The following is a 27,313-nucleotide window of genomic DNA, read 5'->3' as shown; positions in this document are numbered from 1 at the left end:
GAAAACCTTCACAGGACTGTTGTGAGGATTAAAAGAGTATAAGCACTTGAAACAGGACCCAGCATAAAGTAAGCTCTATGTAAAATTTTGCTTTTATTATTATTAAGTATAGATTTGATGGTAAAAAAAATTGTGGGATGAAGCTCTGAAGTGCTGCTTTAAAGGTAAATTATGGTATTAAGTGTTTATATTATAAAAAGCAGTCCTCAAATCAGTACTCTTAAGCTTCCATTTTAAGAAACTAAAGGATAAGAGGAATCCTAAAACAAAAAAGGGAATAAAGACAAGAGCAGAAACCAAAGAAACAGAAAAGTACAAAACAATAAAGAAAAACAGAAATTAAAATTTGGCTTTTTAAAAAGATCAATAATAGTGATAAAATTCTAGCCAGATTAATCAGGAAAAAAAGAGAGAGGATGCAGATTACAATAGCAGGAATGAAAGAGGACACATGTCTACAGATCCTATAGACATTAAATCCAACAATTGAGATGAAATGAGCAAATTCCTTTAAAAACACAAACTACCAAAAGCTCATTTAAGAAGAAATAGATAACCTGAGTAGCCCTATATATTTTTTTAAAAAATAAATTTGCAGTTAAAAATCTTCCTTCAAAAAATCTCTTGTCCTAGAATGTTCACTGAGGCATTCTATCAAACATTCAAGATGAAATAATATCAGTTCTACACAGAGTCTCTCAGAAAATAAAAAGGAGGGAATAATTCCCAACTCATCTTATGAGGTCAGCATTTACCCTTAGCATGAAAGAAAACTACAGACCAATAGCCCCCACAAAAATATATGGAAAAACCTTTAATGAAATTTTAGCCAACTGAATCAATAGTATTAAAAAAAAAAAAAGATAATACTTTTTACCAAGTTAAGAGTCATTACAGGAATACAAGTTTGGTTTAACGTTTGAAAATCAATCAGTATAATTCACCATATGAAACTACTAAGAAAGAAAAACCATATGATTATCTGAATAGATTCAGAAAAATCATTTGACAAAATTTAATGCTCTTTAGTGATAAAAAACTCTCAGTAAACTAGGACTTGAAGGGAACTTTTTCTGCCTGTTAAAGGGTGTCTAGTAAAATCCTGTAATTTACATCACACTTAGTGGTGAAAGACTGATTGCTTTTCCCCTAAGGTCAGGAATGAGGGAATGATGCTTGCTCTTACCACTTCTATTCAGGATTGTATGGGAATTACAGTCAGTGCAGTGAGGCAAGAAAAGGAATTCAAAGCCATCCAAATTGGAAATGAAGAAATGAAACTGCTTGTGTGTGTAGAAAATCTCAAAGAATCCGCAAAAAAGGCTACTAAGACTAATAAGTGAGCTTAGTACAAAGTTATTATACAAAAGAATTAATTGTATTTCTTTGTACTAGCAATGAACAACTGAAATTTAAATAAAAATAAATTAACGTAAAAACATTCACAGTAGCATCTAAATGTCGATAATACTATGGAGAAGTTGAACACAATTTTGCAAGACCTGTGTATTGGAAACTATAAAACATTGCTGAGGGAACTTAAAGGAGAACCAAATAAATGGAAATGAATATCATGTTCATGGATCAGAAAACTCAAAATTGTTATAATGTCATTTCTCCCCAAATTGATGTTTATTACTCAGTACAGTTCCAGTCACTATCTCCACAGGCTTTTTTGTAGAAATTGCAAGCCTATGGTCTGTTAACTTAGGCAGAGTTAATGAGACTTGTGGTTTCAGACAGTCTTCTCTGGAATATTACATGACTAGTTTTGTTATTGATTTTGGAAATGTTTCTCTGGGCCTTTCTTTAATTTATCTAAATCATTTCTCTGCCTTCACAATTGCTTCCAGTTTATTTCTTCTAAAGCCTACACTGTTTAAACTTTTTGTTTAGTTTTTGTTTATTTTTAACTCCACCTACCTAAAACTTCTTTTTAATTTTAATTTTATTTCTTTCATTTGGCTTAGTTCAGTAGCTCACGGGTTTTCCTCTTGCAGCTCTTGCTCCCTCTCTTGCCGTGTAATCTCCAAGTAGCAGCTAGGGATCTAGTCAAGGCACTCTCTTACTCTGCATTTTCCAGTGGCTTCTATCCTACTCTAAGAATTCAGCTATTATGTGGATATGATTACTTAGGTCTGCGTGTGTGTGCACAGAATAAACTCATCCACCTGCTTTAAAAAAAGAAAAAAAAAAGAATTCAGCTATTAGAATCCAGTTCTTGAGCCTCTTCATGATCTGGCCCCAGGGCACAGCACAGTGCCTGGCACATGGTAAGCATTTAATATATGTTGAGTTAAATCTTTGCATTCTAAGTCTTATCAGAATTTTTTGTGTGTTTGTTTTTGTTGTTAGCATTGTCTTGCAGCCACACACACAAAAATAGTAATTCTTTAGACCTAACTGGTTTCTCAGTTTATTGCGGGATATGGAGAGTAGGTTGGAGCTGTCTTGCATGCATTTTAAGGCTCACTTTATTTTATTTTATTTTTTGGCCACGTTGTGCGGCATGTGGGATCCTAGTTCCCCGACCAGGGATTGAACCTGCGCCCCCTGCATTGGAAGCGTGGAGTCTCAACTATTGGACCGCCAGGGAAGTCCCTTGTATGCATTTTAGAATAGGCCAGTTTTGTCTAGTAAGGATGGTTAATAAGGTTTGTCAGTAAGCAGTACTCAAACGGGTAGGAAAAGACTGCTTTGGCTTTTAATCAGACAAATTGTAAAAAACTGTGGTCAGATCTTAGGTTATGCTTTAGATGACCCAAACAGTTCAGAACAGCATTGTTTTGTTTCATATCCCAATATACTAAATGCTTCTCTTATAGTTTCTTATTTTTAAAATAACTTTACCTTATATCTTTTTTTTTTTAATCTTATATTTTCTACCTTGATTCTCTTCTTTCAACCATTACAACCTCAGCTTATGCATTACACCCAGATGTTGCTATTGGGGATCAGGGGCTCTGTTATAACGACAGCAAGGTGCTGCTCTGCGTTTGTTAGTTTTTTCTGTAGGAGTGATATGTGATAACCGGCTTACTAGCCTGTCAATTTGTTGTTCCTTCCACGAACACTCAGTGAGATTGTGAATTATTTTTGAATGAAAGTTTGTCAGTTACAAAAATTAAGGTTTCAACACTATAATAAACATAGAAAGGACTAGTTTAAACTTTTAAACTGGAAGTGACCTTAAAAACAGTTATAATTATTTGCTTTTTGTTTTTCTTTTTTAAACTATTGGTTGTTTCTTAAGTATAACAGATGCTAACCAGGCTCTGTGGTCATTTTTTCTTTCTGTGTTTTTTAACGAAGCACAGCTCTTTTAACATCTAGCAATCTGTGAATAGAATGATGACTTGAATTTTAAGATTAAGCAAATTCATTCTGTTAACATCACATTTTGTTCCGTTTTGCAGCTTCTCGGTGAATTTTTGGATGAAGCCATTAAATTAATTGCTTGCCACCATGAGCAGAAGCAAGCGTGACAGCAATTTTTATAGTGTAGAGATTGGAGATTCTACATTCACAGTCCTGAAACGGTATCAGAATTTAAAACCTATAGGTTCAGGAGCCCAAGGAATAGTATGGTAAGTTTTTACTTCCAAAAATTAGGCTAAGAATCATTAACTGCTCTGTTTTCTTCTCTCATAAATTCCTTGGTAAATATTCCTTGGTAAATATTTAGCTTGCCTCAAAAAATTAAAACTATAAAATTTAAATTAAAGCTATAACACGGTAAGTTGTTTTGTTCTGAGATTAATGGCTTTTTTATTATTCATAAAACATAATTTTATAAATCAGCTCTGTCATCTTTAAGTATAAATTATGATTAAATACTTGGTCGTAAGCCATGTAAAGATAGATATGTGTATCAGGAAAGAATAAGTGGCATGCTTGTTAATTCCATGTATACATTTATTCCCATAGCTAATTGTTTAATAAGAAGCTTCACTTAATCATCACTTTTACACTGTAATGAAATTCTGGAATATCATAAATCTTATTTTACACTGGGGAATAAAGTCAGCTAATATGTCACTGTATGTGTTTCAAAACTCCTATGTATCTTTAAAATTGATCTACAAGCTAATTTTTACAAAAGGCCTAGGCTTTATAGATCAGCATAATTCCTTATAAACTGAAAATCAAAACACTCTTTGGGACAGTTCTGTTAATAATTTTAGGTTACTAAGTTAGCATAATAAGCTAGTGTTGTAGGGAATTCTAAGCCTCACTCAAGCATAATTATATCTTTATTACCTCTTCTTGAAGCAGATTTGTTTTGGAATCTATTAAAAAATCCTAAGTGTTTACAACCCTGCAGTTCTCCCAGGTTCTAGAAAAACTTTTGCATACAGCTCTTGCATATGTACAGAAAGAGACATATGTAGGGCTGTTCTTTGCAGTACCATTTAAAATAGCAAAAATTGGTAATAGCATCAAATCTATCAGTAGGAGAATAAAAAATAATCATACAGTGAAATACTCTACAACATTTAAAATGAACTGGAGCTTATATGTATCAACAAGGATAATCAGAAATGTAACGCTGAGTTTAAAAGCAAGATGTAGAATATACATACATTATTATACTGTATATATATATATATATATATGTAGTTTAAAGTATGCAAAACAGTACCATATATTTACGTATGCAAAAGTATAAAAACATTAATAAACACCAAACTCAGGATAGTACTTACCTCTGAGAATAGAGAGAAGGAAGGGGGCTTTACCTATAATAATATATTTCTTTTAAAAAAGTTCAGAGGAATAATGGTAAAATATTAGAATCAAACATTTGTGTAATGGGGACTGTAGCATTTATTCTCTTTTCTGTATTCTTAAAGTAATTTATACTATCACAAACTACAGAAGCTGGGTCATTTTATAAAGCATTATTGGCTGATTGGTTGTCATTTTAACTGATCACATTTAACCATCCACAAATTAAATTTAAGGAAAATGATGTGGTAATATCAATATGGTAAGAATTCTGAAAGCGAACTCTTGGTTCAGATTCTAGCTCTCTGATTTATTAACTTTGTGACTCACATGGCAAATTAACTCTTCTAAAGCCTGTTTTCCCACCTAGTATACAGGGTTGTTGTGAGGAATATATTATTTATAAAATACTTAATAGTATTTTAAAAATATATTATGTTCCTTTACCTTCACTTATCCTCAGACAAGTGCTTTTTGAAATTTGTGTACCAGAATTTTCTTTTTTAATTGCTTTGGAAGGTAACCAACCCCTGTCCTAAGGAATAAATGCCTTCCAATTTTTGCTTATTCCTTCACAAAACATCACTATGAAATAGACAAATAATAAAATTTTTTTTTAAACTCACTGTTGTACTACTGTCAGAATCAATTGAAGAACTTAATTTTTTTTTTTAAAGGCATTATTTTGGGCCCCAGTTATAGATGGTAAGATTCATTGGGTCTGGATTGGGGCCTCTGAGTCCCCAGGTGTTTCTAATTTGTGCACATTTAAGAATCAATAATTATGGGCTTCCCTGGTTGCGCAGTGGTTAAGAATCTGTCTGCCAATGCAGGAGACATGGGTTCGAGCCCTGGTCTGGGAAGATCCCACATGCCGCGGAGCACCTAAGCCCGTGAGCCACAACTACTGAAGCCCGTGCGCCTAGAGCCTGTGCTCTGCAACAAGAGAAGCCACCACAATGAGAAGCCCACGCACCACAATGAACGAACATGCAATGCAGCCAAGAATTAATTAATTAAAAAAAAGAATCAATAATTAGAAATCTAATTTCCTTGGATACAAAATAGTTCAATCAAATACTTGAATTTTTGTATTTTTAGAGCTTGATATAGCAGATAAAAAATTAATAGGAATGAATTTAATGGTTAAAAATAAAATACTTTATCTGAAACAGTCAAAACTTATCATTTTATGTGACCCCTAATGTTTTTTGTTTTGCTTTTTTTTTAATTTGGGAAGAACATATCTGTAAATAACAGCATTTTCTAAGTAAAGATTATAATATGTATGTTTTGGTGTGTATGTATATATATGTATATAGGCAATAGTTAATGGTATATATAGAATGTATAGATGTGTCCTTTTATGCAGTACCAATTTCTTAATACATAATTTCTTCACTGTATTTGATATAGTAAGATTGCCACAGAACAAACTCAGGTTTCCAGATAGGTGAGAGAATAATTTTAATCAGCAGTGTGGTGACTTTCCAAATATTATATGAACAGAACTCATCTTTTATAGTATGTTAGGTGGTCCAGTATGAAAAGCACGACCTCATGTCTTAGTCTTCTAGTCTCAGCTTTGCTTTTAACTTTCTGGCTGACCTTGGACAAATTACTTAACCTCTCTGGCCCTATATCAGGCAGTCATTAATCCAAATGATTTTTAAAAGCCTCTTTTAATCATAATATTCTATAATTTTAAGACACTTTACCTTACTTGTGCTATACGTTCTTTGACCTGTCATTTGCAAAATGTGCCATTTGGTCAGAGTCATATGGTAGAGGAAGATATGAAGAGTTAATGAGTATAGTGTTATATTTCCCAGAATTATAGATGTTTCATTAATAGTTATGAAACAGCTTCTGATGTCCTGAAATCTGGCATTTATATTTATAAATACCTTGATTTTTAATTTCTCCTCCAAAACAAATTTTAAGTGTTTACTTTTTATAAAATAATCTTTCGTATAGATGCCTCTATATGCACTTTCCTCTTCTGTATTCATTTTGTTGTGTCTAAAGAGGAAGTGATGTACTTATGTAGAATTCTTCAACAGGTGTTTTGAGTAGAATTTATGACCACATGTATTCTTTATCCTGTCTTTCCTTGGTGCAGATTTGGGGTGAGGGATTCATTTGGGCTCTAAGCTATCTATTAGACCTGAATACTCATTAAACATTTGTGCATTGAGTGCCCATTGTATGCTAGGTGGATCTTGGATGACACCCAGGGAACAAGCAGTCTCTTTCTTCACAGTCCATTTTCACTTTTAATCCATTAGCATTTTAAGAAACAGTTAACAATGCTGTACACTGTTGGAATATGCTCTAATAGGTATAGAAGAGACATGTTGAGCATCAAGGGCTGGAAATTGGTTCAAATGCATTTATCTTTGGAGAAAGTGAGGAATCTACATGAATGTTTCATAAATTCAGTTTTGCAGATTTTTAAGTTTTTTGTTGTTTTTGAATTTCTTATTACAGTGCAGCTTATGATGCCATTCTTGAAAGAAATGTTGCAATCAAGAAGCTAAGCCGGCCATTTCAGAATCAAACTCATGCTAAGCGTGCTTACAGAGAGCTAGTTCTTATGAAATGTGTAAATCACAAAAATGTAAGTGAACATTTTAGAAAATTTCTTAAGTATAAATGAAATCAAGATTTGTTCATGAATACATGAATATAAAAATCTTTTAAAATAGTGGGTGCTTTAAATTGTTCTTTTGGATTGAAGCAATGCTTAAAGGGATATATAAATTTTTCTGAACTTTATTAAATTATATTAGAAGAAAAATAGCTTATGAAATTAAGATTGTGTAATTTTCTGACATTTAATTTGCAAAAGGAGTTTTAAAGAGATAGATGTTTTAGAACTTTATTTAGGCTTGATCTCATCTTCTGCTTTTTTGTTTTCTATTAAGCTGACATTTCGGAAAACTGGAGCCTGAGCACAGAGATGAAATTGTTCCCATTATTCTTTGACATTGGAACTTTATTTAATAATATTGGATAAAGCAGTTTACCAGAAACTTTAAAAAATATTTAAATGGAATTAGTAAAACATTCCTAATTCTATTTTCTAATGATTATAAAGACTTAAACCTATGACTTTGGCCCCTTTACACTTTTTAAAACTTATATTAAGCATACTGATACTTTTATGATTATTTTAATGGAATGATTTCTCCAAGATGAGAGGAAATAAACTAGGAGTACATTGTACAAGGGACAGTTTTATGAAGTACTAAACCCAAAGCATCTGACTGGAGATGTGTTGTGGTGTTTGTCCAAAGGAGTTTATAAAGAGCTCAATACTTTCTGATTGCAGAAAACACAATTTACCACATTTTGAGAGCTAGCTATGTGCAAGCCTCTGTGTATTGGAGTTAGTAGATTAGCACCAAGGGAAAAAATTTATGGAAATTGAGGATTAGACTCCTTTTTGAGGGAGCTTACAGTGTTATTTTGAAGACAAAATAAATACATAAAGAGTTAAATATCAGATGTGATAAAGCAGTAAAAGTTTAATTGTCAAATTATGGCAGATGGAACGCAGCCCCACCCATCAGCAGACAAGCGGATTAAAGTTTTACTGAGCTCTGCCCACCAGAGCAACACCCAGCTCTACCCACCACCAGTCCCTCCAATCAGGAAACTTGCACAAGCCTCTTAGATAGCCTCATCCACCAGAGAACAGACAACAGAAGCAAGAAGAACTACAATTCTGCAGCCTGTGGAAGGAGAACCACATTCACAGAAAGATAGACAAAATGAAAAGGCAGAGGACTTTTTCCCAGATGAAGGAACAAGATAAAACCCCAGAAAACCAACTAAATGAAGTGGAGATAGGCAACCTTCCAGAAAAAGAATTCAGAATAATGATAGTGAAGGTGATCCAGGACCTCAGAAAAAGAATGGAAGCAAAGATTGAGAAGATGCAAGAAATGTTTAACAAACACCTAGAAGAATTAAAGAACAAAGAAACAGAGATGAACAATACAATAACTGAAGTGAAAAATACACTAGAAGGAATCAGTAGCAGAATAACTGAGGCAGAAGAACGGATAAGTGACCTGGAAGACAGAATGGTGGGTTGACTGCCACGGAACAGAATAAAGAAAAAAGAATGAAAAGAAAGGAAGACAGCCTAAGAGACCTCTGGGACAACATTAAACGCAACAACATTCACATTATAGGGGCCCCAGAACAAGAAGAGAGAGAAAAAGGACCCAAGAAAATATTTGAAGAGATTATAGTCGAAAACTTCCCTAACACGGGAAAGGAAATAGCCACCCAACTTCAGGAGGCACAGAGAGTCCCAGGCAGGATAAACCCAAGGAGAAACACGCCGAGACACATAGTAATCAAATTGGCAAAAATTAAAGACAAAGAAAAATTACTGAAAGCAACAAGGGAAAAACGACATATAACATACAAAGGAACTCCCATAAGGTTAACAGCTGATTTCTCAGCAGAAACTCTACAAGCCAGAAGGGAGTGGCATGACATATTTAAAGTGATGAAAGGAAAGAACCTACAACCAAGATTACCTTGCAAGGATCTCATTCAGATTCAACGGAGAAATCAAAAGCTTTACAGACAAGCAAAAGCTAAGAATTCACCACCACAAAACCAGCTCTACAACAAATGCTAAAGGAACTTCTCTAAGTGGGAAACACAGAGAAGAAAAGGACCTACAAAAACAAACCCATAACAATTAAGAAAACGGTAATAGGAACATACATATCGATAATTACCTTAAACATGAATGGATTAAATGCTCCAACCAAAAGACACAGGCTTGCTGAATGGATACAAAAACAAGACCCATATATATGCTGTTTACAAGAGACCCACTTCAGACCTAGGGACACATACAGACTGAAAGTGAAGGGATGGAAAAAGATATTCCATGCAAATGGAAATCAAAAGAAAGCTGGAGTAGCAATACTCATATCAGGTAAAATAGACTTTAAAATAAAGAACGTTATAAGAGACAAGGAAGGACACTATGTAATGATCAAGGGATCAATCCAAGAAGAAGATATAACAATTATAAGTACGTATGCGCCCAACATAGGAGCACCTCAGTACATTAGGCAATTGCTAACCGCTATAAAAGAGGAAATCGACAGTAACACAATAATAGTGGGGGACTTCCTAACACCTCACTTACACCAATGGACAGATCATCCAGACAGAAAATTAATAAGGAAACACAAGCTTTAAATGACACAATAGACCAGATAGATTTAATTAATATTTTTAGGACATTCCATCCAATAACAGTAGATTACACTTTCTTCTTAAGTGCCCATGGAACATTCTCCAGGATAGATCACATACTGGGTCACAAATCAAGCCTCAGTAAATTTAAGAAAATTGAAATCCTATCAAGCATCTTTTCTGACCACAATGCTATGAGATTAGAAATCAATTACAGGGAAAAAAACGTTAAGAACACAAACACATGGAGGCTAAACAATATGTTACTAAATAACCAAGAGATCACTGAAGAAATCAAAGAGGAAATCAAAAAATACCTAAAGACTAATGACAACAAAAACACGACGATCCAAAACCTATGGGATGCAGCAAAAGCAGTTCTAAGAGGGAAGTTTATAGCGATACAAGCCTACCTCAAGAAACAAGAAAAATCTCAAATAAACAATCTAACCTTACACCTAAAGGAACTAGAGAAACAAGAACAAACAAAACCCAAAGTTAGTAGAAGGAAAGAAATCATAAAGATCAGAGCAGAAATAAATGAAATAGAAACAAAGAAAACAATAGCAAAGATCAATAAAACTAAAAGCTAGTTCCTTGAGAAGATAAAATTGATAAACCGTGAGCCAAACTCATCAAGAAAAAGAGGGAGAGGACTCAAATCAATAAAATTAGAAATGAAAAAGGAGAAGTTACAGTAGACACCGCAGAAATACAAAGCATCCTAAGAGACTGCTACAAGCAACTCTATGCCAATAAAATGGACAACCTGGAAGAAATGGACAAATTCTTAGAAAGGTACAATCTCCCAAGACTGAACCAGGAAGAAATAGAAAATATGAACAGACCAGTCACAAGTAATGAAATTGAAACTGTGATTAAAAATCTTCCAACAAACAAAAGTCCAGGACCACATGGCTTCACAGGTGAATTCTATCAAACACTTAGAGAAGAGCTAACACCCATCCTTCTCAAACTCTTCCAAACAATTTCAGAGGGAGGAGCACTCCCAAACTCATTCTATGAGGCCACCATCACCCTGATACCAAAACCAGACAAAGATACTACAAAAAAAGAAAATTACAGACCAATACCACTGATGAATATAGATGCAAAAATCCTCAACAAAATACTAGCAAACAGACTACAACAACACATTAAAAGGATCATACACCATGATCAAGTGGGATTTATCCCAGGGATGCAAGGATTCTTCAATATATGCAAATCAATCAGTGTGATACACCATATTAACAAATTGAAGAATAAAAACCATATGATCATCTCAGTAGATGCAGAAAAAGCTTTTGACAATATTCAACACCCATTTATGATAAAAACTCTCCAAAACGTGGGCATAGAGGGAACCTTCCTCAACATAATAAAGGCCATATATTACAAACCCACAGCAAACATCATTCTCAATGGTGAAAAACTGAAAGTATTTCCTCTAAGATCAGGAACAAGACAAGGATGTCCACTCTCACCTCTATTATTCACCATGGTTTTGGAAGTCCTAGCCATGGCAATCAGAGAAGAAAAAGAAATAAAAGGAATACAAATTGGAACAGAAGAAGTAAAACTGTCACTGTTTGCAGATGACATGATACTATACATAGATAATCCTAAAGATGCCACCAGAAAACTACTGGAGCTAATCAATGAATCTAGTAGAGTAGCAGGATACAAAATTAATGCACAGAAATCTCTTGCATTCCTATACACTAATGATATAAAATCTGAAAGAGAAATTAAGGAAACACTCCCATTTACCATTGCAACAAAAAGAATAAAATACCTAGGAATAAACCTACCTAAGGAGACAAAAAACCTGTGTGCAGAAAAGTGTAAGACACTGATGAAAGAAATTCAAGATGATACCAACAGATGGAGAGATATACCATGTTCTTGGATTGGAAGAATTAGTATTGTGAAAATGACTGTTCTACCCAAAGCAATCTATAGATTCAGTGCAACCCCTGTCAAATTACCGATGGCATTTTTTACAGAACTAGAACAAAAAATCTTAAAATTTGTATGGAGACACAAAAGACTCTGAACAGCCAGAGCAGTCTTGAGGGAAAAAAAATGAAACTGGAGGAATCAGACTCCCTGACTTCAGACTATACTACAAAGCTACAGTAATCAAGACAAGGTGGTACTGGCGCAAAAACAGAAATATAGATCAATGGAACAGGTTAGAAAGCCCAGAGATAAACCCACACACCTATGGTCAACTAATCTATGACAAAGGAGGCAAGGATATACAGTGGAGAAAAGATAGTCTCTTCAATAAGTGGTGCTGGGAAAACTGGACAGTTACATGTAAAAGAATGAAATTAGAACACTCCCTAACACCATACACAGAAATAAACTTAAAATGGATTAGAGACCTAAATGTAAGACTGGACACTATAAAACTCTTAGAGGAAAACATAGGAAGAACACTCTTTGACATAAATCACAGCAAGATCATTTTTGATCCACCTCCTAGAATAATGGAAATAAAACCAAAAATAAACAAATGGGACCTAATGAAACTTAAAAAGTTCTGCAAAGCAAAGGAGACTACAAACAAGACGAAAAGACAACCCTCAGAATGGGAGAAAATATTTGCAAACAAATTAACGGACAAAGTATAAACAGCTCATGCAGCTCAATATTAAAAAAACAAACAACCCAATCCAAAAATGGGCAGAAGACCTAAATAGAGATTTCTCCAAAGAAGACATACAGATGGCCAAGAAACACATGAAAAGCTGTTCAACATCACTAATTATTAGAGAAATGCAAATCAAAACTACAATGAGGTATCACCTCACATCAGAAAATCTACAAACAACAAATGCTGGAGAGGGTGTGGAGAAAAGGGAACCCTCTTGCACTGTTGGCGGGAATGTAAATTTATACAGCCACTATGGAGAACAGTATGGAGGTTCCTTAAAAAACTAAAAGTAGAATTACCATATGACCCAGTAATCCCACTACTGGGCATATATCCAGAGAAAACCATAATTCAAAAAGACACATGCACCCCAAAGTTTATTGCAGCACTATTTACAATAGCCCGGTCATGGAAGCAACCTAAATGCCCATCAACAGACGAATGGATAAAGAAGTTGTGGTACATATATACAATGGAATATTACTCAGCCATAAAAGGGAATGAAATTTGGTCATTTGTAGAGACGTGGTTCGCTCTAGAGATTGTCATACAGAGTGAAGTAAGTCAGAAAGAGAAAAACAAATATCGTATATTAATGCATATATGTGGAACCTAGAAAAATGGTACAGACGAACCGGTTTGCACGGCAGAGATAGAGACACAGATGTAGAGAACAAACGTATGGACAACAAGGGTGGAAAGTGGCAGGGTGGGTGTGTTGAATTGGGAGATTGGAATTGACATGTATACACTAATATGTATAAAATGGATAACTAATAAGAACCTGCTGTATAAAAAAATTAAATAAAATTCAAAAAAAAATTATGGCAGATGGAAAGTAAGTGTTGAGATTTAAGGAGAAAGAAGATTGTTGTGAGCTTTAATGAAATGGGACAGCTTTGGGGAAGGGTGGACCTAGACTACTTCTTAAAGATGGAGTAAAAATTGGGTTATTGAAGGAAGGAAGCCTCCCAGAGAGGAAGAATAGTATTTAAAAAGAGGCATTGAGACAATCACCAAACTCATGTTAAGTAATGTTATCATAATATTTCTGTCGGCGATTACATTTAAAATATCAATGTGTGTGTGTATATAGAGAAAGAAATCTGTTTGAAAAGTAAAATTTATATATAATATATGTAATCAGAGATACATATGTTATATATACATATGTGAGATGTATGACTTATTTTTCCTTATCCACAGAATTCAGCTACCATGTATATATAAATAAACTTATTTTATTAACCAGAAAAAAAAAAGGCATAGAGATAAAGATTACAGTCAGTCAGTGATCGGGAAGAAGTTGCGTCAGCCATTCTTGTTCTAGATGGGAGCCAAGTGTGTTGCTTGTCAAGATTTTGCTGGTGGCCTCCTGCCCTGGAATAGAACTGCTCGTACCCCTTGGAGCCTGTTTCGTGGCAATGTCGTGGTGGCATTACCTTGGTTTTGCATTGGGGAGAGACGGCCAGTGACACCTACCTCCTGAGCCTGGGTGACTGCAAAGAAAGATGGTTCTGTCAACTAAATGGAGGGCATGGAAAGCTTGTTTCACATGATTAACCCTTTAGTGGAGGTGGCACAGATTCATCCAGGTAATACCCTTGGCACCTAGAAGAGTGCTTGCACGGAATAGGTGCTCAAAACCTAACTTGTTCAGTGAATGAATGTGAATAAAGATAGGGAAAAGAGGAATGGTAATGGAATTTTTCCACTCCCTGATGGATGGATGCTTTTGTAATGTCTTGCCTTTTTGTGCAAATCATCTCTTCATTGGTCTAAACATCTCTGGTTTTTCCCATTCCCTTCTTCTTTTTTTTTAAATTGAGGTAAAATACAAGAACAATAAAACTTACTATCTTAACCATTTTTAAATGTACAATTCAGTAGTGCTAAGTACATTCATATTGTGCATTTTCCACTCTTTTCATAGATGGTTTTGGGTTTCCTTTTCAACTTGGTCACTTATCTCCAAATGCACTTGGATATGTCACCTGGTACACAGTACTGCATGTCTGATTGAATCCTCTGAGAGGAGCTGAGGCATGTCATCTCTTAACTGTGGACATTGTAATCCTGTTTGGAAATCTGGTCACCATTTGACTCACATTATCTAATAAGCAAGTTATTCTTTGTCATAGACCAGCTAATAGGTCTTTCCCATTCTTTAGTATAGTACTTTCTGTATCTCCCTATTCAGTTTCATATGTGAAATCTGGCTCCTCTTACTAGACTGTTGGGGATTGCTTTCTTCTTTGTTCTGATTTTTCACTTGTTGGCTTCACTTACCAGTTTTGCTCAGGATGCCTTCATAAGAGTTGGATTAGTTCATTAGCAACCTGTAAAAATTACATCTCTAACTATAAAAATTGCCCATATCTCCCAATTCTTCAGCCTATTCACAAGGATATTGTTATTAGTGACATTTTCAAAAATGCCTTTTTGAAATCTTCATATATTATATCTGGTTGCATTTCTCTGATCTGCTGCTGTTCTTTGTTGTTACTATTGCTGTTGTTGTTTTTATTCACAGAAGTATAAAGTTTCCCAGTGAATTTTTACGTGTTCCTAGTAATTTTTACTTCTTTTAAAGTAGTCATATTCCACCCACTTAATCAGTCCTTGACTTTTGTTTGTCCAGTATATGATTGATGTAATTTTCTTTATTTCTCTTTTTGAGAAGCAAGACAACTGTCCCTTTTAATCTTTTTTTATATAACCGCTTTCTTACGATACAATTCACATATCGTACAACTAATCCATTTAATTCAGTGGTTTTTAGTATATTCACTGATATATGTGACTATCACCACAGTCAGTTCTAGAACATCTTCATCACCTCAAAAAGAGACGCCATTCCTTTAGCTCTCATTCCCCCATCTTCCATATTCCTTAGTTCTAAGCAACTGCTAAACTCCTTTCTGTCTCTGTATGCCTTTCATCTTTAACACCTGTCTTCTACTCTGGGATTTCCCAGATATTAATGGGAATGGTTTTACTAATTCTCCAAGTCTCCAAGTGTACAGTTTATCTGGTTAGGAGACATGAATTCGTTTAGAACAACTAGATACTTATTCCTCTGTCTTAAACAAATTTGTTTTACCCTCTCTGATCTGAAAAGTACTTTTCTGAATTTATTCACTGAACATATATTTGAATGCCTTCTATATAAGCAAAGCTTTACGCTTAAATGAGTAACATGGATTCTGCTTTCATGAAGTTTATGTCTAGAAAAACATTCCCATTCCTATGTATAATTGTCAACAGACATTTCAGAAATATGTGTGAGGTGTTTTCCTGAATGCTGGAATTGTAAAGGGGAATAAGAGGCTGTTGTGAAAGGGAGACTATACTACGGTGTGTTAAATGCCATAATAACATATAAGATATTGTGGGGACAAAGTAGAATATTCAGGTCTGTCAAGGACTAGGGGTTGTCAGACCCTACAAAAGAGGCCTATCTTGAAGGTTTTTTTAGTAGTTTCGTAGGTAAATGACCAACATAGGGAATAGTATGTTTAAAGGCCTTGACAGTTTTTTGAAAACAATATTCTTGCTCAAGTGTCAAGTTTACTAGAGAGCTTAGCAAGAGAAGAAGTGGGTTGATATCCTGTTATGGAGGGCTTTGAATGTACTGCAAGGGAGTTTTGGCTTTTCTTTTTTTGGTGGCATTAGGTTTTTGAGAAGGTGAGTAATATGATCAGGTCTTTTCATTACCATATATTATAAGCAGTAAAATGGTAGCTGGATTTGCAGAAAACCGTTGTTAGGGAACCAAGTGTTAGAAGTTACTATGGCATGAACAGTCTAAATGAGATGTTAGAATCCTCAGTATAAATAGTGGCACAGGGAGTGAAAAGAAGAGGTTGAAATTCAGACTAACAAAAGAATGGATGGCATTCTTTTAAATGTTTATTATGGTACAAATATTGAAAGAAGTCAAAAATCACTTTTAGCTTTCTATTGTAAAACAAAAGACACTCTGGAAAAGTAAGGGGTTTGGGTTGGAAGGATAATGAGTTCAATTTTATATTATTTTGTGAGACCTCATGTGAGGTAGCTGTGAAAATCTGAGACTCGTAAACTAAGCAAGGACTTTTAATGAGTATTTGGAAATTATCCACATAGAGATGTTTGGAGAAAAAGACATACATAGTATCACCCAGGAAAAGGGTACAGATAAAGGAGGAGGATTAAAACAAAATAGTGGGAAAGAGAGCATGCCTATGGATAAACTAGTGGAATAGACTGGAAATGAGGAAAACTGGGAAAGTGCAGTATTATGAAAAACCAGGGGGCAGAAGGGCTGAGATTATATAGAAATATTGAGTTGGATAAGAGCTGGCAGGAGGTATTTAAGAGTTGCTTACAAATTATGTAGAGGATTGTATAATGTAGGTTCTTGATAATTGAATGTTCATAAATGGAATGGATTTTGTGGAGCTCTTCTGTTGATATTGTGTGTGTGTGAAGGCTGTTTTTTTAGAGCAGTTTTAGGTTCACAGCAAGATTGAGAGAAAGGTACAGAGATTTCCCATATACCCCCTGCCCCTGCACATGCACAGCTTTCCTTATTATTAACATCCCCCACCAGAGTGGTGCATTTGTTATAATCAGTGAACCTACATTGATACCTCCTTATCACCCAAAGTCCATAGTTTACATTAGGGTTCACTCTTGGTGTTGTACATTCTATGGGTTTGGATAAATGTACAATGACATATATCTACCATTATAGTATCATTCAGAGTATTGTCACTGCCCTTAAGATCCTCTGTGCTCTGCTTCCCTCCCTGCCCCCAACCCCTGGCCGTAAAGTTTTAATATATAAAATAAAAGGGATTACTTAAACTTAGAACATAAGACTTGAAAAACTTTACACTGAAGGTGGCTTTATTTTAATCCACGTATTTGCAGTTCCCAAATGAAAATATTAAGGAATTTCTAATTTTCCTGTTTCTCTGCTTTTGCCACAGATAATTGGCCTTTTGAATGTTTTTACACCACAGAAATCCCTAGAAGAATTTCAAGATGTGTAAGTGTGATAATTAATATTTTGTTAATACATTGTTCTTCGATTGTTACTGTGTACTTTAGCTGTCATATTTTTTCACCCGTGAAGTTACATAGTCATGGAGCTCATGGATGCAAATCTTTGTCAAGTGATTCAGATGGAACTAGATCATGAAAGAATGTCCTACCTTCTCTATCAGATGCTGTGTGGAATCAAGCACCTTCACTCTGCTGGAATTATTCATCGGGTTAGTAGAAAAAACTATCATATTCTTTTTCTAATCATAGAGGTATAATTCATGTAACATAAAATTAACCATCTTAAAGTGTACAATTCAGTGATATTTAGTGCATTCACAACATTGTGCAACCACTACCGATACCAAATTTCAAAATATATTCATTGCCCCAAAAGAAAACCGCCTACCCATTAGGCAGTAGCTCCCCATTCCCCTCTCACCCCAGCACCTGGCATATACCAGTCTGCTTTCTGTGTCCATGGATATACCTCTTCTGGATGTTTCATACAGGTGGAATCATACAATATATGACCTTTTGTGTCTGGTTTCTTTAACTTAGCATAGTGTTTTCAAGTTCACCCATATTGAAGCATATATCAGTAGTTCATTCCTTTTTATGACCGATTAATATTCTGTTGTATGTATTTACCACATTTTGTTTATCCATTCATCCATTCATGGACATTTGGGTTATTTCCACCTTTTAGCTTTTGTGGATAGTGCTGTTATGAACATTAAGGTACAGGTATTTGTTTGAGTTCCTGTTTTCAGTTCTTTTGGGTATCTACCTTGGAGTTGAATTGCTGGGTCATATTTAACTTTCTGAGGAACGAACAAACTGTTTTCCACAGTGGCTACACCATTTTACATTCCCAGCAACAGTGCACGAAAGTTCCATCTTCCCCAAATCTTTGCTAATACTTAATGACTTTTTCATTCTAGCCATCCTAGTGAGTATGAAGTGGCATCTCATTGTGGTTTTGACTTGCATTTCTCTAATGACATTGAGCATCTTTTCATGTTTGTTGGACATTTATATATCTTCTTGGGAGAAATGTCTATTCAAGCTCTGCCCATTTTTTAATTGAGTTGTTTATCTTTGTTGTTGAGTTATTAGAGTTCTTTATATATTCTGAATACTAGACCCTTATCAGATAAGTAATTTGTAAATATTTTCTCCTAATTTGTATGTTGTTTTTTTTTACTTCCTTGATCTCTTTTGATATGCAGATGTTTTTACTTTTCATGAAAATCAGTTTATTTTTTCTTTGGTTGCTTGTCCTTTTAGTGTCATATGTAAGACTCCATTGTGAAATCTGAGGTCATTAAGATTCACCCTTAGTGTTCCATCAAGAGTTTTATAGTTTTGGCTCTTACATTTAGGTTTTTGACCCATTTTGAGTTAATTTTTGTATATGGTATGAGATAAGGTGCCAACTTCATTCTTTCGCTTGTGGAAATCCAGTTATCCCAGCATCGTTTATTAAAAAGACTATTGTTTTCTAATTGAATGGTCTTGGCACCCTTATTGAAATTCAGTTGGCCATAGACTTATGGTTTTATTTTTGGACTCGTAGTTCTCTATTCCATTGGTCTTTGTGTCTGTGCTTATATCAGTACCACATTATTTTGATCACTGTAGCTTTGTAGAAAATTTTGAAATGGGAAAGTGTGAGTCTACCAACTTTATTCTTTCTCAATATCATTTTGACTATTCAGGGCCCCTTGTGATTCCACATGAATTTGAGTATCAGCTTTTCCATTTCTGCAGAAAAGGCTGTTAGAATTTTAATAAGGATTTCATTGACTCTGTACATTGCTTGGGTAGTTTTGCCATCTTAACTATATTTAGTATTCAGATTCATGAACACAGGATGTCTTTCCATTTACTTAGGTTGTATTAGTCTGTTTGGGGTACCATAACAAAATACCACAGACTGGGTAGCTTAAAAAACAGAAATTTATTTTCTCACAGTTTTGGAGGTTAGAAGTCCAGGACCAAGGTGCAAATAAATTCAGTTTCTGGTGAGATCTCTCTTCCTGGCTTGAAGATAGCTGCCTTCTTGCTGTGTCCTCACATGCCCTTTCCTCTGTGCATGCAGGAAGAGAGAGCAAACTCTGGTGTCTCTTTCTTTTCTATAAGGACATCAGTTCTTTTGTATTGGGGTCCCACCCTCATGACTTCATTTAACCTTAATTACCTCCATAAGGGCCTGATCTCCAAATACAGTCACATTAGGGGTTAGGGCTTCAATGTTTGCATTTGGGTAGGGAAGAACACAGTGCAGTCTATGACAGATCTTCTTTTATGTTTTATAGTTTTCAGTGTAGTTTTAATTAACGTCCTTAGTTAAAACCTTTTCCTAGGTATTTTATTCTTTTGGAAGCTATTATAAATGGAATTGTTTTCTTAATTTCTCTTTCAGATGGTTCATTGCTAGTGTATAAGAAACACAACTGATTTTTGTGTGTTAGTCTTATATCCTGCATCTTTGCTCAGTTTATTCTAATAGGGTTTTTTTCCTACAGTTTGCTATATATAAGATCACATCATCTGCTCAGTAGTTTTATTTCTTCCTTTCCAATTTGGGTACCTTATGTTTCTTTTTTTGTCTAGTTGCTCTGGCTAGAACGTCCAGTAAAATGTTGAATAGAAGTGACAAAAGTGGGCATCTTGTTTTATTGTTTATCTTAGGGGAAAGACTTTCAGTTTTCACCATTAAGTGTGATATTACCTGTGGGATTTCACTCTTTATGTGTCTGAGTAAGTTTCCTTCTGCATTGGAGCTAATCACATTTTGCAGTTAGAGGGTACAGACTCCAAAAGACTACCCTCACTTCAGACTAGCTGGCTGCAAATTTGGGGTCCCCACAGCCACTCCCAGGTTCAGTAATTCACTAGAATGATTCACATAACTCCAAAAAGTACTACACTTAAAAGTTTTATTACAGCTAAAGGATACAAATTAGAACCAACCAAAGGAGGAGATGCATAGGGCAGAATGTGGGAGAGTCATGGAGATTTCAGTCATTCGTCCTTTTCCTCCCAGCCACAAAGTATGAGAATGTGTGTGGGGTATTGCCAGCCAGGAAAGTTCACTCCAAAGTTTTTTTTGCTGCTCAGGCACATACTGCCTGCCTGGCTGACTTTTAGTCTCCAACGCTTCCTAAGGTTCACACTAATACCTTTACTCTCCTGTTTCTCCAGAGGTTGGAACTGACATGTGTCCCAAAGCCCCAGTTATAAATCACATTGTTAGACTGTCCTGTGACAGAAACTCCCAGGCAAACAAAGACACTGCTGTCAGTCAGACATTCCACTGGCCTAGAGATCACGTGTAGCTGAGGGCAAATATCACACGTGTCTTTACATAGGGCACATACCTTCTATTCCTGGTTTAAGTGTTTTTGTCATGAAAAGATACTGGATTTTGTCAAATGTATTTCTCCATCATTTGAGATGATCATATATTTGTTTTTTCCTTGATTCAATTAATGTGGTATATTATACTAGTTGATTTTCGTGTATTGAATTACCCTTGCATTCCTGGGGTAAGTCACACTTGGTCATCATGTGCAATCCTTTTTTTTTTTTTTTTTAAAGGAAATTTTAATGTCATTAACATATATCGAAGGTCATTATTATTTTTTTTTTAAGTATTTGTTTATTTATTTATTTATGGCTGTGTTGGGTCTTCGTTTCTGTGCGAGGGCTTTCTCTAGTTGCAGCAAGCGGGGGCCACTCTTCATTGCGGTGCTGCAATCCTTTTGATATGCTATTGGAATTGTTTTGCTAGCATTTTGTTGTGAATTGTTTGCACCTGTGTTCATATGTGATCTTAGCCTGTGGTTTTCTTTTCTTGTGATGTTTTTGTCTGGATTTGGTATCAAGGTAATGCTGACCTTGGAATGAGTTAGGAAGTGTTTCTCCCTCTTCTGTTTTTTGGAAGAGTTTGAGAAGGATTGGTCTTAATTCTTTTTTAAATGATTGGTAGAATTTGCCAGAAAGCTATCTGGTCCTGAGCTTTTCTTGTTTGAAAGATTTTGATTATTGATTTACTGTCTTTACTTTTTATAGATGTGTTTAGCTCTTCTGTTTCTTGAGTCAGTTTTGGTAATGTTGTGTGTCTCTAGGAAGGAAATAATCTGTTGTCCATTTCATCTGAGTTATCTAATTTGTTGGTATACAACTGTTCATAGTATTTCTTATCAATCCTTTTTGTTTTATAAAGTTGGTGATAATGTCCCAACTTTCATTTTTTAATTTATTTATTTGTATCTTCTCTCTTTCTTCTTCCTTAGTCTAGGTAAAGGTTTATCTATTTTGTTGATCTTTTTAAAGAACCAATTTTTGGTTTTGTTGATTTTCTTTATTTTTCTGTTCTCTATTTTGTTAATCTCTACTTTAAGCTTTATTATTTCCTGCCATCATCTTGCTTTGGGATTAGTTTGCTCTTTCTAGTTTCTTAAGGTGGAATGTTAGGTTATTGATTTGAGATGTTTCTTCTTCTTTTTAATTAATATAGGTGTTAACAGCTATAAAATTGCCCTCCAAGCTCTGTTTTTTCTGCATTACCTAAATTTTGGTATATTCAGTTTTCATTTTCACTCATCTCAAAGTATTTTCTGATTTCCCTGTGAATTGTTCTTTGACCCATTAAGATTAAGAATATTAATTTCTACAAATTTGTGAATTTTCCTGTTTTCCTTTTCCTTGATTTCTAGCTTCATTCCATTGTGGTCAGGGAAGATACTTTGTATGATTTCAGTCTTTTGAAATTTATTGAGACTTGTTCTGTGGCCTAACATATGATCTATCCTGGAGCATGTTCCACGTGTACTTTAGAAAGATAATGTATTCTGAATTTTTGGAGGGAGTATTCTATATATGTCTGTTATGTCTAGTTGGTTTATAGGGTTGTTCACGTTCTCTATTTCTTTATTGATCTTTTGTTTAGTTATTTTGTCAATTAATGAAAGTAAGTTATAGAAGTTTTCAACTATTATCGTGGAATTGTCTGCTTGTCCCTTCAATTATGTCAGTTTGTGATTCAGGTGTTTCGGGACTTTGTTGTTACGTATGTATATGTTTACTGTTGCTTTATCTTCTTGATGTATTGACCCTTTTATCAATATGTATTTTGCTCCTTTGCCTCTTGTAACAACTTTTGACTTACAGTCTGTTTTGTTTGATATTAGTATAGCTGTTCTATCTCTCTTTGGGTTTCTATTTGCATGAAGTATCTTTTTCCATTCTTTCAACTTGTTTATGCCTTTGAATCTAAAGTTAGTCTCTTGTTTACATAGCTTACAGTAGAATCATGTTTCTTTTATCCTTTCTAGCATTCTCTGATTTTAGTTGGAGAGTTTAATCCATCTACATATAAAGTAATTAATGATAAGGAAGAAGTTACTTCTGCCATTGTGCTATTTGTTTTCTATATGTCATATCTTTTTGTTCCTTAATTCCTTCATTCCTGCCTTTTTTGTGTTCAATTGCTTTTTTTGCAGTGTACTGTTTAATTCTCTTCTCATTTCCTTTTCTGTATATTTTTCAGTTATTTTCTTAAAAGTTACCTTGGGGGTTACAGTTAATGTCTTCAACTTATAACAATCTGTTTTGTTTTTTTTTTTATAAATTTATTTATTTATTTATGGCTGTGTTGGGTCTTCGTTTCTGTGAGAGGGCTTTCTCTAGTTGTGGCGAACGGGGGCCACTCTTCATCGCGGTGCGCAGGCCTCTCACCATCGCGGCCTCTCCTGCTGTGGAGCACAGGCTCCAGACGCGCAGGCTCAGCAGTTGTGGCTCACGGGCCCAGTTGCTCCGCGGCACGTGAGATCCTCCCAGACCAGGGCTCGAACCCGTGTCCCCTGCATCGGCAGGCAGACTCCCAACCACTGCGCCACCAGGGAAGCCCAACAATCTGTTTTGAATTATTACCACATTAGCATCAATAGTATACAAAAACTCTGCTTCTATACAACCTGTCCTTATCCGTTTATGTTGCTGTTATCACAAATTACATATTTATATACTGGGTTCCTGTTAAGGTAGATTTATAGTTGCTTAATGCATTTGTCTTTTAAGTCATATTGGGAAAAAAATAGGCGTTAAAAACCCAAAATACAATAATACTGACCTTTGTATTTACCTACATAATTACCTTTACCAGTATTCTTTATTTCTTTATATGACTTCAAGTTACTGTCTAGTGTCCTTTATTTTCACCTGAAAGATTCCCTTTTGCATTTCTTCTAGGGCAGGTATACTAGGAACCAACTCCCTTAGCTTTTATTTATCCCAAAATGTCTTAATTTTTCCTTCACTCTTGAAAGATATTTTTGCTGGATATAGAATTTTTGTTTGGCATTTTTTTTCTTTCAGCACGTTATATGTGCCATTTCACTGCCTTTTGGCCTCCATGATTTCTTTTGAGAAACCATCTGTTAATATCATTGAGAATCTCTTGTAATTGACAGGTTGCTTTTCTTTTGATGCTCTCAAGATTGTCTGTCTTTTGGTGGTTTGAGTATAATGATTGTCAGTGCAGATCTCTTTGCTTTTTATCCTTTTGGAGTTCATTGAGCAGTTTGAACTTGTAGATTCATGTCTTTCATTAAATTTGGCCGTTTTCAGTCATTATTTTTTCAAGTATTCTTTCTGCCCTTTTTTCTCTCTTCTCTCCTTTTGGGATTCCCATTAAGTGTTTGTTGGTATGCTTGATGGTATGCTGTGTCTTGTTTTCCTCAACTTTGATGTTTCGTTCCAGACAGAGTAAGTTATTTATTTGGCTTGCAGTGGTTTCAAGAAATGCTGTCTGTCCAGCCCTGGACTGGGGTCCAGTACTAAGAATGCAGGCTGCTTTCTTCAAGAACCCCCACCCACCCAGCCAGCCAGGGAGATGGGTAGGGCAAGGGCTAATAAAAACACCACCCATAAATATTTTCTATTGTTTTTAAGTTGTTTTTTTCTCGATTCTGTGTTCACTTGGTTGTTGTAAACCTTTGACTATTTTCACATTTCTGAAAAAGTTTATTCTGATCTTCTGTGGAGCTATCTACTTCTTTGCCATTTTTGCTGACATCACTGCCTTTCATCATATTCTTGTGGTGATGTATTTCACTGATTTATATAGATTAATATAAGGTTATTTTTGTTCTTAAATGAAGCAGTATATAAAATATCCTGCTATCATTACCAATTACATACAATTAAGTATTCACCAGTGTTGTGTTTCTTACATATTCTGAAATATTTTATATTTTTGTACTCTGTTTTTTAACTACTTTATTGCCATATAATTCACATACCATAAAATTTACCCATTTAAAGTGTACAATTCAGGATTATTTATTATATTCAAAGGTTGTATAACCATGACCACAATCTAATTTTAGAACATATTTGTCCCCCTTGAAGAAATCCTGTACTGTTAGCCTTCAATTTCCATTCTTCTCTGACCCCTTCAACCTCAGCCCTGACAACCACTAATCTACTTTCTGTCTCCATATATTTGCCTATTCTGGACATTTCATATAAATAGAATTATGTAATATGTGGTCTTTTGTGGCTGGCTTCTCTTACCTATCATAATGTTTTCAAGATTCATCCACATACGTATCACGTATCAGTATTTAATTTCCTTTTATGGCCAAATAACATTTCACTATATGGATCTACCACATTTTGTTTATCCATTCATCACTTAAGGGACTGTCACTTAAGGGGATTATTACCATTGTCTATCATGAGTAATGCTGACATGAACATTTGTGTGCAAGTTTTTGTGTGGGCCTATGTTTTTGTATTTTAGTTTTAATTCTAGCTTATTCTTTAAAAGTGTTGCATCTAATTTGAAAGGAATTTCTTGAAAAATTATTTAATTCAGTGGAATTATGTCTTCATTCTATGCTACCTTGTATCAAATAGCCTAACTCATAAAAGGAAATAAATACATAGTTTGTGCTCAAGTTAACTATTTTAAACTAATTATGTATCTGAGATATTCAGGCTTATCTTTAGTTATCATTCTAATTGAATTGCTTTGTATATTCCATATAAAACTGCTATAATATTATATGTAAATGCCATCTTTAAGCAACATAAGAGAAATCTCTTTAGATGGGCGAGTACATTATCCTCCTCATCCCATGCTCATATATTGTTACAAGCAAGTGAGTTAGACTTCTGGGTTTTGTTTTCGTTTGTTAACTTTGTCCTATGGATCAGGAAAGTAATCTGTAACCATGGAAGTTAATTTGATTATAGTAAAGTAACATCTTCCAAATAGAAAATTTTCAAATTAATGAGGGTAGCAGGTGGGTAAAACAGACACATAGATCAAATGACAGAAGGTTGAAAACAAAAGAAACAGTAAGAAGCATAAAAAGGAAACATTAAATTACAGAAGACCAATATATAACATAATTTGTAGATGCGATTACCTCTTCATTAAAAGGTCAGATTTTGACCTACACACAAACCCACCACCAACATGTATATGTTTCTATAACGCAGACAGTTGTAGCTAACTCCCAAAGGCTGACAGCAAAGGTTTTGGCAAAGATGTACTGGGAGAATACAAATGTGAAAACAAGGATATCTCTATTTAATGAGGTGAAGTTGAATACTGTTATAAACCATCATTTTATAAGGATAAAGGGTATAATACACTTATTCGGATAAATAACTGTCAAGAACTTTATACGTGGAGTAGTGTTGCAGTCTGCCAAGCTTAAACTGTAGAAAATAGAAGAACTGCACGAACGCAATGATAGTTATTGGGATGTTCTAACATACTCCATTCGTATAGACAGATAAAGTGTTTAAAATATAGTACAACTATAGAAAATTTACACAATAAATTTGAGCTAATTAGAGACATATTGGGGTCTGTTACCTATGATGAAAAATATGCCTTTATCTTAGATCAGGCTGTTTGGGAAACAAACTCAAGGATGGAGATATATTGACATGTAAGAAGTTTAATGGGGAGTCCCCTCAGGGTCAACATCTGTGGGGAGTAAAAGAAGTAAAAAATAGACATAGGGGAGAAATGGGATGCAGTCACTCTAGAGGCCTCAACTGGTGACTCAAGCAGACCTTGGTCTTGGAGAGCAGACTTTGGAAAAAGTGGCTCTCTGTGGCTGAGGGCAGTTCCTGGAGAGAGATTTGCTAAAAACTGTCAGTAGTCAACACTGCTAGAAGCTGGAAGAATGAGTGCCTAAGTCCTGAACCCAGGCTCAGAGCAGGTATCATAGCACCCACCGTAGGCCACCCCTGGTGCCATTTGTTCCTACTTCTTTCATACGGTAAGTTCTGGAAACTGTTTTTCCAGGATTTTATTTGATGTCTGTTCCTTGAGCAAGTTACAAGAAGTTTAATGGGATAAACCATAGCACCCATTTCTGCAGCTGGTCTTGAGGCCACAATTGATACTCACCTCTGTGCTCTACTCCTAAATTCCCCTTACCCTTACCTACCCTCTCTGCTTGTCTGAGATTACTTGCTTGATAAAATAACCTGAGCTTTCATCCTTTAGGGGTTCAGTACAAGTCAGGGTGGGGAATGGAGTTCCACATATTTGCTCAGAGATCCAAGCTAAGCTGTATAAGGCTCCAGCATCTAGATAGTTGCTGGTCCCTGTGTCAGGGG

General features: G+C 35.0%; 1 protein-coding gene across 5 annotated transcripts in view; it reads left to right on the top strand.

Annotated features, from left to right (window-relative positions):
• MAPK8 (mitogen-activated protein kinase 8) overlaps positions 1-27,313 on the top strand; it is a 107,353-nt gene that overhangs the window by 60,383 nt on the left and 19,657 nt on the right. For 3 of the 5 annotated variants that reach the window (XM_057530449.1, XM_057530450.1, XM_057530451.1), the window contains exons 2-5: positions 3,417-3,587; positions 7,219-7,348; positions 17,602-17,660; positions 17,748-17,886. In XM_057530449.1, coding sequence (XP_057386432.1) covers positions 3,466-3,587; positions 7,219-7,348; positions 17,602-17,660; positions 17,748-17,886 — 450 coding nt within the window. In that variant the 5' untranslated portion in view covers positions 3,417-3,465. Of the gene's footprint in view, positions 1-3,416; positions 3,588-7,218; positions 7,349-7,862; positions 14,221-17,601; positions 17,661-17,747; positions 17,887-27,313 lie in introns of those variants that run through there. The other 2 variants (XM_007178736.3, XR_009005597.1) reach the window with 2 other exon arrangements.

This window comes from Balaenoptera acutorostrata, chromosome 16 (assembly GCF_949987535.1).
Source record: "Balaenoptera acutorostrata chromosome 16, mBalAcu1.1, whole genome shotgun sequence".
Taxonomy (NCBI): domain Eukaryota; kingdom Metazoa; phylum Chordata; class Mammalia; order Artiodactyla; family Balaenopteridae; genus Balaenoptera; species Balaenoptera acutorostrata.
This window is presented reverse-complemented; position numbering and strand designations above follow the sequence as displayed.